Source organism: Coregonus lavaretus (assembly GCF_964263955.1).
Source record: "Coregonus lavaretus genome assembly, chromosome: 40".
Taxonomy (NCBI): domain Eukaryota; kingdom Metazoa; phylum Chordata; class Actinopteri; order Salmoniformes; family Salmonidae; genus Coregonus; species Coregonus lavaretus.
In genome coordinates, this window is record NC_140027.1 from 1,146,255 (window position 1) to 1,159,657 (window position 13,403).

General features: G+C 46.1%; 1 protein-coding gene across 1 annotated transcript in view; it reads left to right on the forward strand.

The window, feature by feature from the left end:
• LOC311113577 (VPS10 domain-containing receptor SorCS3-like) overlaps positions 1–13,403 on the forward strand; it is a gene marked incomplete at both ends in the record, with an annotated part of 211,996 nt that overhangs the window by 73,250 nt on the left and 125,343 nt on the right. The window contains one exon of the mRNA XM_084156824.1: positions 2,636–2,703. Coding sequence (XP_084012950.1) covers positions 2,636–2,703 — 68 coding nt within the window. The remainder of the gene's footprint in view (positions 1–2,635; positions 2,704–13,403) is intronic.

Below are 13,403 nucleotides of genomic sequence, written 5' to 3' on the forward strand. Positions count from 1 at the left end.
CATTGGGGTTTTCGAAGAGGGGAGAATGTACTTGAAAAATGGCCCTTCGTGAAACTTATTTGTTTACAGTTTATGCCATCCATATTGCATTGAATCCATTGTCAGTCGACTAAACAGGACCAACAAAGATCAGCACTATGTAAACAAACTTGACAATATGTTACAAGGAGTTGCTGAAAGTTGAGTATTTTTCACAACCGACCCACATTTAATGCTTTCACCGTTTGTATTCCGTTTGTGGTTGGGCGAGCATGGCATTCTCAGAGACATGATTAAGATTTTCATGAGGGTGAAACAAGCTGACAGGACAAAAGTATTCTCTTGGATTTCAGCTGGTGGCTCGGTTATTCGATGTGAATTTTCAATTCATGCTGTCATGGAGGGGGACTGCTCCCTGTCTGTGTGGTGCCACCCCCTGGCAGAGGAGAGCAAGCTTGTCTGACAACATCAAGCGCCTGCAGGGATCTCCACACACACACACTCTTAAGCAAGAACATGCAAGCTCACGCACACACACACACAGACACAAACACAGATACAGATACACTACCAACACTCAGTTTTGCTTTGCATTTTACCGGCATGGCATGAATCCAATTTTCTTCTTCTATGTTTTTCTTCCTCTCTCTCTACATTGCCCTCTCTGGCAGTGCAATCTTGCTTGGCCCGAACCATCTGCTCACAGTCTTAGGAGGAGGAGAGGGCCCCCAGGGTGGTGGCACCATCTCTCAGAGAGATCCATTAGTGGCTCCCCAGTGAGGTCCAGGCCAGTCCTTGGGGCTCTTAAGGGCCAGCCAGGCTAGTGAGGCCAAGCCTGGAGCCTGTACACATAGACCACGGAAGTCAAGTCTACAACTGGTGTTGGCTTTATTCCCTTCTCCCTCCTGAGTTCCATTTTCCAGATGTATACTGTATATCTAAATGTAGTCAGGCAAGACAAAGAGAGACAGCTAGCGAATCACCTTGCAGCGAAGTCAAGCTTGTCGGTTCACTTTAAGGAAGCATACGCTTGGCGCAAAGAGGGGGACACTAACAAGAGACAAGTATGCAAATAAAAAAGCCAGAGTCAATTTGGTTTGTAGCATTAGAAAACAAAGCTTTTATTATGAAAACCTCTTCCCGTTCGCACTTTCAAGTCATCTGTGTCGTGATGAATGGTAAATAATTAAGGTTCGAGACGAGTCAATCTTTTCCATGTTACGCATTTAACAAATTCCAGCGTCACCCTCAGAGTTAACGACGCAACCTGGAGGTGGTAATGTACATCGCTAATGACGCTGTGACCATCTGGCTGTTTTTTAATTTTTTTATTTCACCTTTATTTAACCAGGTAAACAGACCATCTGGCTGTTGAGGCATTTATATAAAGACAGTGTTGTCTCACCAGTGTTGTCTCACCAGTGTTGTCTCACCAGTGTTGTCTCACCAGTGTTGTTTCACCAGTGTTGTCTCACCAGTGTTGTCTCACCAGCGTTGTCTCACCAGTGTTGTCTCACCAGTGTTGTCTCACCAGTGTTGTCTCACCAGTGTTGTCTCACCAGTATTACTCTATGTTTGTCTCCTCCACAGACACCATATGTGCCCTGGTTGCATCAATACCCTTCCACTCAGAGGAGCATACGCTGAATCCCAAATCAATCCCTTGGCCATTTCTACCCACTAGCCTCTCCTGTAGATCTAAGATAGGTTTAATCAGAATGGTAATAACCTTTAAACGATTTGCTTTCTAATAGGCTGGGTGGAATTTTTGCCATACAGCTTGCACATACAGATGTAGGATCCTCATTTGAGGCAGTTTGATACAGCAGGAAAATAATTCTGCAGCAACAGGAATGTGAATTATTATGTGGATTATAAATATATTTTATTTAGGGGTTGATACATTTTTTGTAAGGAAAAAAATCTAGTTTGAAATTTCTAAGTGGGAATTAGAAACTTCATAAGCCTTTTTAAACGTCAAATACAAGATGAACATTTCCTACAGGAGTGCCTAGGGAGGAGGTATAGGGGTAGATTTTGGATTCAGTGATAGATGTCACCAGTCTTCAGCGAGTCAAAAAGACACAGAGTTCTCTGGTCCTCTGTTTTGATATCAAATCTGACCACTGGGTCTCTGGAATATGGTCGGCCATCTTGGTCTGTGATTCACCCGTCTCCTTGTTCAGTGTTTTATCAAAGACCCCCTTCACTTCTCTCTCTCTTTCCTGCTCTTCAAACCGCTCAGACCAAAGCTATGTAAACAGAGGGACTGACTACAGGATCATGCTTGTCAGGGCCCAAGCCTGGCAGCACTGAGGGATCAAGAGAGAGAGCGTTCAAAGTGGGCATACATTTTCGCATAGTGACCCTTGACAAGTGTTGTGTTGGGGACGGAGCTGAAGGGACATTCACAACATGCCAATGTATCGACAAACACCTGTTGTTGTTGTTTATGGTGGTTTTGATTGTTTTTTATGGAACACGTAGGTTGTTGTTCTTCTAAGAGAATATAGAATACGTTTGCCCAGTCTCTCTTGTCTTCTGAGAGAATAACCTGTGGTATTCTTAAATGTTTCTGTTTATTATCTAATAGGTTTGAGTTATTTCATGGCTTATTACATACTTATAACAGATATTATGTCTTTTTTGTTTCCAGGTGATCCTGATTCTGACCAAACTCTACGACTTTCACCTGGGGAGTGTTACAGAGAGCACCCTGTGGAGGTAAAACAGTAGCCTTTCTTCATCTCTCCCTCTCTGTCTCTCTCACTTCCTCTCTCCCTCTCTCTCTTTCCCTCCCTCAACGACACATATTCAGATTCATCATAGTAACAATAGTGCAGTCTCTCTCCACCATCTTTCTCTTTTCTACTCTCTCTCCCCCTCCATCTTTTCTCTCCCTACCCCTTTTCTATTTATTTCTCCCTCACAGCTTTGTACAAGACTGCTGCATGCAAAGCATCATTGCACTACTGAGCATTGAGCAGGGCGCCCCAGGTGAACGATGACTAGTCTCTACTCTTGTGTAAACTGACTGCAAGTTTAACGTGATGTACCGCTGATGTAGCTCTGTCCCCTTACACCTTCCCAGGGAGACTAACACAACAACTACACAGAGTAACAACACAAAGTGCATTACTAATACACTGACAAAAGGAGAGGTATACAAGTCCCCTTTGAGTCAATGTGAAGCTATAAGCCATAACCACCATCAAGATATTTTAGTACCGGACAGGTTGTCTTCGTTCATTACTTTCGTTGCCGTTTTTCTTGTTGTTTTGCTAGCGGTGACAGTAGTGGTGACACAGCAAGAGCTTGTGGTCCTTTCAGGCAATTTGGTGTGTCAACGCAATGAAAGCTGAATGATTCTTGAAATATTATAGTGATGCGGCTCCTGCGTGTCTTTGTGGGACCCAGATAGTTAGACTGTGACGTGTGTAGAGCCCTCTCCTGTTGAGTGAGTCAGGCTGATGACAAGGGATAGAGAGGGGGAAGGAGAGAGGGGAAGGAGAGAGAGAGAGAGAGAGAGAGAGAGAGAGAGAGAGAGAGAGAGAGAGAGAGAGTGATAGAGAGAGAGAGTCTTTGAGTTTAGTCTTTGAATTACTGCGAAGATTAGCAATGTCCTTTAAATGTTCCCGTATTGTTGAATGTCAAGGTATGAGCCAGTTGCTAGGAAATCAAAGTGGCAAAATTTCCCAGAAATAATAAAATTAAATCTTACTAAATAGATATCCAATATCTAACCTAAGACATTGTTCAATCTCAAAGCTCCTTTTAATTAGTTATAGAGCAAAAAAAGTCTGCTTCTGTGAGTCAGTCTCCCAAAATAATCCAAAATGAATTGTCTTAGAAAATAGATATTTCAACATCTAACAAAATACATCATCCAACAGTGAAGCTCTTCAAAATGAGCTACAGGGCAGGAAAAAGACTAAGTAAGCCAGGTGTTTTTCTCAGCATTTAAAGTAATTGAAGTCAGGTGTAGTCATTAAGAGGAGTAAATAGTCCTGGGTGTTAGAAGAACATTGACATTCCCAAGCCTCTGAGATGTGCCCTGGCATTCATTCAGCCTAGTCATGTCCCTCCTCCAAGGCAGTTAGAGCAGTAACCCACCCGTTGCAAACCCATGATTGGCTGGGTTTCTGATACATCAACGTGACGGTTGCCACAGTGCTGGGATTCCGTATCAACAAAACCAGGGCACAAAATATCATATTAGACTTTGTTCAAATGAGTCCTGGTGGGATCTAGAGAGAGTGAGGGATGTAGAGAGAGAACGAGTAGAAACAGAGAGTTAGAGAGGGATCAATCCATATACTAGTCAGAAACTTCCAGAACATGATAGTTCATACCCATGAATCAACAACTGATCGCAGCCATAAACTTTGCAGTCTCTGCATTTGTTTTGCTCTGTTCCTCTCTGTCCATAATATTAATTGTTAATTGAAATCACAGCTCTGCTAAGAAGATTTCGGGTCCGGAGAGACTGTTAGAGTCTGATTATACCACGGTGTCCATTCTCTCAGCCCAAATGGCAGGACAGATGCTGACTTTTCAATAAAGGTCAAGGCACCAGCCAACGCCTTCAAGTATCTCAAAGTCAGCCTGTCAATTTTAATGAACGCCCTGACCTTAAACAATGGAAGCAGATCAGTAATTCCTGTGAATAATATTCAAAGGAGTGGTCCCATATCTCAATGGGATGCTTCAGGGATGTGAGCGAAATGAAGGCAGACTGTTTACCGTGTACACTAACAATGATAATAATACTTTCTTCAAAGTTATTCAGATCTGCCTCCTCTCTTCATCTAAGTCTTCTGAGTTTCATCCTGTTATGTATGGTACGACGTGCTGTACGTCGTACTGTACGTTGTTATGGTTTACGACAGTGTGCTGCTTTACGGATGAATGGGTTGTCAGAATGTGTGGCACATGTCATTAAACGACAGAGTGATGTACAATGTGAAACTGTGCAGATGTCCGTTCTTCTACAGCTAGGCTAGATATAACATTGGCGACGAAGATGGCTGAATTCAGTTTACCACCGCCAGCACCATTCCTCGCCGTGCCTGGCGAACCTCCAGTCCCGTGGAATAACTGTCTTGAAAGTTTTAACACTTATCTCGAAGCTATGGACTTTTCTACAATCTCCGACAAGCGGAGGACAGCACTGCTCCGTCACTGCCTTGGTACAGAGGGACAGAGGATTTTCAGAGCGCTTGGATCGGCTCCTACATTCACTGCTGCAGTCAGCCTCCTACGGAACCACTTCGCCGGGAAAGAGCGAGTGCTCCTCCGACCCTACCGGCTACGGAAGAGACACCAACGGCCGGGTGAGTCCATTCAAAGCTACGTGGCTAATCTGAGGGATTTGGCTAGCTCTTGTAACTACGGGACACTTCAGGACGAGATCATCAGGGATCCGTTGATAGAGGGGACGTTATGTGAAAAGACAAGGGAGAAACTGCTTTTGGAATCGGATAATTTACAACTAGATGGAGCTAGTAAAATAGCACTCCAGGTTGAAGCGGCGTTGGAATGCTCTTCTATGCTAACAGACAGCTCTGCAGCATACACTCGGCCCCCAGCCATTCTCACACAGCAGCTTCAGCCCGAGCAGGCGCACTACAACGATCACGCGCTGCGCACGCCCTCCCACGTCGATAGCTGCATGGACACAGACACCGGCATGCCCGTGCAGCAGGCACACAGACAAACAAACAGAAGTAGCTGTGGCAACTGTGGGGCTAGCTCTCACAATTCAAGGGCTTCAAACTGCCCAGCCCGTGGGAAAATATGCAAGAACTGTTCAAAATACAATCACTTTGCGAAAGTGTGTCGTTCTGCCCCTGCTACTAGCTCCACCCAGAACAGGCCCTTAGTTTCATCTCCCTCTCAACATGAACACATGGAAATCCGAACCGTCTCCACCAACCATGTGTCATTCAGGACATGCACTGTGCAGCTGGGTGAGGTGGATTTGCCTTTGCTGCTGGATACTGGCGCTGCGGTGTCGTTGCTCAACCTTGCCACTTACTACAAGTTTTTCAGTCACCTACCACTCCAATAGCCCTCCACTGCCCTGTGTGGGTACGGTAGATCCAAGATAGACATTGTAGGCACCCTCCAGGTCCCAGTACACTACGGCACCAAACATCTGCCATCATTCACATTTCATGTTGCAAAGCGGGGTGCCAACCTCCTGGGCCTCGACCTCTTCACAGGCTTGGGATTCACACTGAGAGATGACAGTGGGTCAGCTATCTACCAGGTTACCTGCACATGGCAACAGAACTGGCCGACTTTGTTTGATGGACTGGGCTGCCTCACAGCCTTTACTCACAGGCTCCTAGTGAATCCGGAAGTGACCCCAGTCATGCAGCCCCTGCGGCGCATTCCCTTTGCACTGCGTGATGACGTCACAAAATATCTCCAGTCACAGTTGGATGCAGGCATCATTGAGCCAGTCAACGCTGCCCCCTGGATTTCAAACTTGGTCATTGCAACCAAAAAGTCAGGTGGAATCCGGACCTGTGTGGATCTCCGTGCTGTGAACAAGGCCGTTGTCCCGGATAAGTACCCCTTGCCTACAGCTGAGGAGCTGACCGCACAATTCCATGGCTCCACGATCTTCACGAAGCTTGACCTTCGTCAGGGTTATCTTCAGGTACCCCTCCATGCAGCTAGCAGAGACCTCACGGCCTTTGTCACACATGCTGGCGTCTTCAGATATACACGCATGCCTTTTGGACTTAGCTCCGCCCCCAGCTGCTTCCAGAAGGTGATGAGCACCATCCTCGCTGGAATACCTGGGGTGGCGGTCTATCTGGATGACATCGTGGTCCACGGCCCTGACCTCCACATCCATGATTATCGACTCCACAGAGTATTCAGTGCTCTACTGCGGAACAACCTGACCCTTAACGGTGGAAAGTGCTCCTTTGCAGCTCCAGCCGTCGAGTTTGTGGGCTTCCGCCTGTCGGCCAAAGGCATTGCCCCACTCATGTCGAACATTGAAGCCGTCCACCGGATCCCGGAACCGACCTCAGCCTCTCAGGTGGCCTCATTCTTGGGCATGACAGCTTACTACCTCCGGTTTCTGCCCCACTACTCTCAGACCACAGCGCCCCTTCGCCAGCTCCTCAAGAAGGATGAGCCATGGGCCTGGACGGCAGCCTGATCAGACGCGGTCCGCTAACTGAAGAGCCAGCTCACCACAGCCCCAGTCTTGGCTCAGTTTGACCCCGTCTGCCCTGAGCCCCACAGAACAACGGTACTCTGTGGGCGAACGAGAAGCACTGGCCTGTGTCTGGGCGTGCGAAAGGTTGCACCTCTACCTATATGGCCGTCTGTTCACACGCCGAACCGACCACCAGTCCCTCACAACGCTACTGTCGGCATCAGGAACTGGTCACAAGCCACTTCGGCTGCACAGATGGGCCGACCGCCTCAGACAGTATGACTATCAGCTGAAGTTCACTCCGGGGAGGGATAACGTGGTGGCAGACCTCCTCTCACGCTCCTTTGATGCTCCTACTCCAACCGTCTTGCCAGACCACAACGAAACAGAGCTTGTACAAATGCTATACGCTCCTCTTCAGTCAGTCATCTCACTGGAGGAGCTGAAGCAAGCATCGGAACAGGATCCCACACTGTCTACCCTGCGCACCTACATACGCACTGGATGGCCAGCACATGTGCCGGAAGAGCTGGCGACTTTCGCCAGGGTGAAGCACAAACTTTCTTGCTGGGAAGAAGTCTGTGTCTCTCGAGGGTTTTGCACTGTGGTCCCGAGTGGCCTGCGTGCGCATGTTCTATCCATGGCGCACGAGGGTCACTTGGGCACAGTGAAGGTCAAACAGCGATGTCGAGACCTTGTGTGGTGGACAGGCATCGACCACGACATTGAAGCCCTGGTCAGGGATTGTGCTGCATGCCTCCTCAGTGGGAAAACAGGACAGTCCGCCCCACCCCCCCTGCAGCCTCTCGCATGGCCGTCCCACCCCAGGGAGCACATCCAACTGGACATCTGTGGCGAGATCCATGGACACGCAGTCCCTCACCATCAGCGCTTCCTGGTGGTGGTGTATGACCTCCACTCTAAGTGGCCAGAAGTGGTTCCTGTCGGAACTGTCAGAGCACAGGCCATCGTGGACATCCTAGACAGCCTGGTCACAAGGTGGGGCCTACCCCTCACCCTTACCACGGACAATGGGCCCCAGCTAACCTCTGCCGAGTTCTCCTCATATCTCAGCAACAAGGGAATCAAACACATCCGCACGGCCTACTACAACCCACAAGCTAACGGAGGGGTGGAACGCTTCAACCAAACGCTGAAGAATGGCATCAGAGCACACCTGGTCCAGGGGTGCACGTTCCAAACTGCTTTGAATCAAACGCTAATGCACTACAGAGCAAGCAAACACACAACAACACAGGTCTCCCCGGCATCCCTCATGCTAGGTCGTGAGATGGAACTGCCACAGGACAGACTCAGAACACAGAGAGTAGCAGAACCGGCGACTAGGCGCACCCAAGAACAGCAGGCAGTGACCAGGCACCAAAGAGCAATGAAACAGCGTTCCAACAAGGCACACAGGGTGAAGAAGTCGATCATCCAAGTGTCAGACTTGGTCCGAGCCCGACGGCCTCAGCGGTGCAACAAAATGGCCTCATTCTGGTCGGACCCCTTGCAGGTCAGTCGACAACTGGGGCCTGCCATATTCATGATGAGCAATGGATCACGCTGGCACGCCAGCCGCCTCAGAAAAGTCCCTGCCCCTCGAGGAACACGAAGGCACACAAAACAGACATGCAGGCCAGAGACGCCACCGGATGGACCTCCTCCACCACTACCACCCGAGCCCCAGCCTCTGTGGGCTCCCCAAGGGCCAGAGCCACAAGTGGTGGCGGTTGAAGAAAGGCCTATGTGGGCACAAACTCGCCCTGCTTATCTGGGGGACTACTTAACCTCTTTTCATTCTTAGGCTCCGTTAGGTGTCTTAGTCAACCTCCAGGTTAATGGACTGAACTGGCTAGTTTGGAGAGTCCATCCATTTAAGGGTTAATGTTTATTTCTTACAGGTATCACTCTAGGTTCTTGCCCTATGGACATTTTATATATGGTACCAGTCCCTGGTTTTGGAAAGGGGGGGGGAAATGTTATGTATGGTACGACGTGCTGTACGTCGTACTGTACGTTGTTATGGTTTACGACAGTGTGCTGCTTTACGGATTAATGGGTTGTCAGAATGTGTGGTCATTAAACGACAGAGTGATGTACAATGTGAAACTGTGCAGATGTCCGTTCTTCTACAGCTAGGCTAGATATAACACATCCCTTGGCGGTTGAGCAGTTTATTGCTCATTAGTTATTAATTCTTAGCAAATAGGTACACAGGTATAGAAACACAGAAGCGTTTGATTTGTAATGTGCGATGATTTGCGTATAAAGTGCCCAAGTGCGAAATTTCATTAGCATGTAATGAATGGGGAATTTGCTTTGGTGTACCCCTTCACTTTTGTCTTGGTAGCCCCCATACTGCAGATCCTAGCTCCTAAGGGCATTTATAGTATTCTTACTGAAGAAACACTTTCAGTATGTACCTTATCACTTAATCGCTCAGTCAGAAGGCTGGAGGGAATTCAGAAATTGTCTGTGCTACTGCAGCAGAGCAATGTGAGGTACAATTATAGACTACAGATGCCTGGATGCCAGATGCTGAAACCTCTTAGAGATGAGCCTGCCTGTATGGATCCGACTTCACACTTCATATCCCTGACTCCACTCCAACTCAACAGGACCAGCATATCGTACATACAGAGGCTGCGAAAACACAACACACTCAATATAGCTAGATGGAAACGTAACTCGTAGTTTTTGACTGTTCAGTCCAACATATCTTCTAGGAAACTTAAATTCTTCTCACACAACATTCTTGACTTAACGTCAACTCAACAGGACCAGTATTTTGTACAGAGGTTGTGAAAATACAACACTCTTAGCTAACATAGCTGGCAAAATCCCCAACATAACACAACATTCTCAATGTAACAATGTATTTTCTTAATCGCCGTATCTTCTAGGGAATGTAGACTTAGTCTTAGTCTGTCAGTCTCTCCAGGTCATTAACACACATTTTCACACCAAATGATCATGATGCGTTTGAGCTTAATTATTGTCATCTAATTGGCCTCATCCTTGCCTCGAGTGCAATAGCTCCCTCCGCCTGATAATGTAAGCTTTCTCCTCGCTCCTCTTCCCTCTCCATCCCCCTATTAGACGCTTGATTGTGGTCTTGTGATGATGTGTGCTGTATGGCAAAGTCATATGATGATAACTGACAGGAATTTGTGTTAATAAAAGTGACATTATGCAATATTATAATGATCTGAAATGGGATTGCACTGTACAAGTAGATCTCAAATGCAATGGATATCGAGTCTGGTAATTATTTAATGTTGTGAGAAGCGTGACGTGGTATTTTTAGGTTAGACTAATTGTGTCACTGTGAAATTAAGTGTACTGTGTAATATAACATACAGTATTTATTTGGCATTTGTATTGATGAGTCTTTGTTGTAGCAGTAATGTTATTGTGTCACACTTTTCTATTAACCGTATACTTTCCCAACTGAAATGTATGACAGTTCAAAGTTCAACATATTGTTACGCTCTCTTGCTGTGAATTAGTGGGTGTCCATTCACTCCATAAATGGTCCTAGAAAGAAAGAAAACCTTAAAAATGGATAGGCTGCAGAAAGAGAAAGGTTGATCTGGGCCATCCCTTCCATCTCTCCCTTGCCATGTACACCCTCCTGCCCCCAATCCCCCACTCCCAATATGGGGGCAGGAGGGTGTAAATAGCAAGGGAGAGATGGAAGGGATGGCCCAGATCAACCTTTCCCTTTCTGTCTTTCTGTTTATTGTCTTTCTCTCTGTATCTTGTCTTTCTCTCTCTCTCTCTCTCTCTCTCTCTCTCTCTCTCTCTCTCTCTCTCTCTCTCTCTCTCTCTCTCTCTCTCTCTCTCTCTCTCTCTTAGGATTTGCCAACTTAGTCCTTTGTGTCAACAGATAGGCTTAAGTCCATGGCATTGTACAATATCTACATGTTCCGTTTTACAGTGAAACTTCTATGAAAAACCATCTTTGCTCTCCATATAGGGTGTCTAGTTATTTCAATGGGCACGTCCTGCTCCCCTCCCATTTCCTGGGATCTGATACATTAATCACTCATTCTATTATTGAATAGGTCATTTATGTAGCTCATTTCTCACAATATTTACATTTGTACCCTTTTAATTACATACTCTTGTGTTTTCCACTCATATCCTGAAGCACACTCTAATTTACTTTCTGTCATAACAGAAAATGGTTGGATTTCATCATCAGCTCTAAGCGCCAGAAGGCTTATATTATGGGTTTTCAACGCAATTGTGACTCAGGAGCAGCTTCCTTTTGAAGCAGCAGCTCTCGGTTTTGTTTGCAGTAATCAAATTAAAATCTCATCAAACGTGTCAGTGATAAAGGCAAAATTATTTTCCACTTGAGCGCGAATGCTTCATTGATTGTTGTTTTTTCATGCGGCACAGAAGTTGTCATTCGATTTTACGACCCTCTACATCATTGATGTGATATTAGGTTTGTTTTGGGGTTTTCTAACTCACTGGACTGGTGATGAATCCAAATTGGAAATGTGGACTTAATAATTAATCCAAGGATGTACAGGCCAGTGTGTACTAGTACACATTGTACACTGACCAGTGCATGCAGACTGTACTGTACATGTTGCCTCAGACATGATGATGCAATGTCTTCTAGTCTATCTGGCCTACAAGTCATGCTGTGTGTGGCCTTAGAAGTCTTGAGTACGTCACTGGCTTTCTGACATAAATGACATAAATACTACATGAAAGGCTACTTTCTTACAACTGTTGTGAGGGGTCCTGATTGGTTGCCTGTGGTTGCTAGCTGGTGATGTGGGCCTCGGTGCTTGTGCTGTTTTTGCTTACCAATTGCCCCTACCATACGATAGTGAACAGAGCTGCCATGGGCTTAAATCCATTTAGATTATGGATGGACTTTTGCCAGTGCTGTGACAGTGTTCTGAGAGCATTCTGGGGACTGAGAGAAGGTGACAGGGATGTGTCAAGAGAGACCAAGAAGACAGCCTCAATGCCAGCCGGACTTATCTGATTCCTGTGAACCTGGCCCGGAAAACATAATTATCCATTTCAATGAAACAGATTAGTCAGAATTTTACTTCTTCACCCTTCACTTCCTGAAGTTTGGGGACGTTTTTTTCCCCCTTTTTCCTTCTTTTTTTCTTGACTTCCTCCTTCAGATCAACTCAGCCCATCTCCTCATGCCTGAGTTATACGTTTCCACATGATTGGCTCTGAAACGACTTATAGAGAGGGAGAAGGAGGAAACAGATAAAGGATGTAAGAGGTGGAATATGGCTTCCTCTCACTTCCACTCTCTCTGAGAGTTCTCCTTTTTATATATCTCTTTGGAGAGTTGCTGGAAACAACAGAACACATACCCTTTGAGGGGAACGCAGCAGGATGTAGGGCAGTGAATATGTTTGATAGTACACCATCAAACACACCTTTTTTGAAAGCAGGAGTGGAGACTTCTTATTTTTCCGCACTGCCTTTTATCCATCTTATTTAACCCCAGATCTCAGCCTGAAAAACAACCTTGGTTGCAGTTAAGCAATTGCACGTGTGCCATTCATTCCACAACGTGATTTAAACCCGACAGAGAGGGGGAAATTATTTAGTTGTGGATTCTGCATACAGAGTATGATGCCCATCAGTCAACCAGAGTTATGGCTAGATATAAATCAGGAGTTTGTTTGTGGCCCCTCATTCATTATGACATGGCTTTGAAAAGCCTGGCAAGATTCCATACATTCAATGCTAATGCTAAAGTGCACATGAAAAAAGGTACAAACCATTTATTTCCCAGACTTACTCTATTTCTGTGTTATTTCTATATATTTTTTAAAGAGTGGCAGTCTTTAGAGAGGCGTAGAGATACTTCAGCAGCATCCAACTAAAGGGAGGTGGATTATTGACTTACCCAAAATGCCAAGGGGCAGGTTAGAACAGATGATGTGTGAAGTCACACACCTTTTTCACATCACCCCCCAAGGCTTATTGTGAAGAGAAATGGGGCCTTGAACTCTTCCATCCACAAACGAAAAGCAGCAGGATTGGGGGCAGTAGAGATATCCTGTAAATGGTCACAAAACAGTGTAAAACAGACTGATGTTTAAAACAATCTTGATGAAAATGTAAATAAGAAGTACAGATAACTGCCAAAATAAAGGAAAAACCAACATACAGCGTTAGGCCACCACAAGGCACCACCCCTTTTTCGAGGTGAAGGTTGAGTCATGCGTCCTCCGAAACATGACCC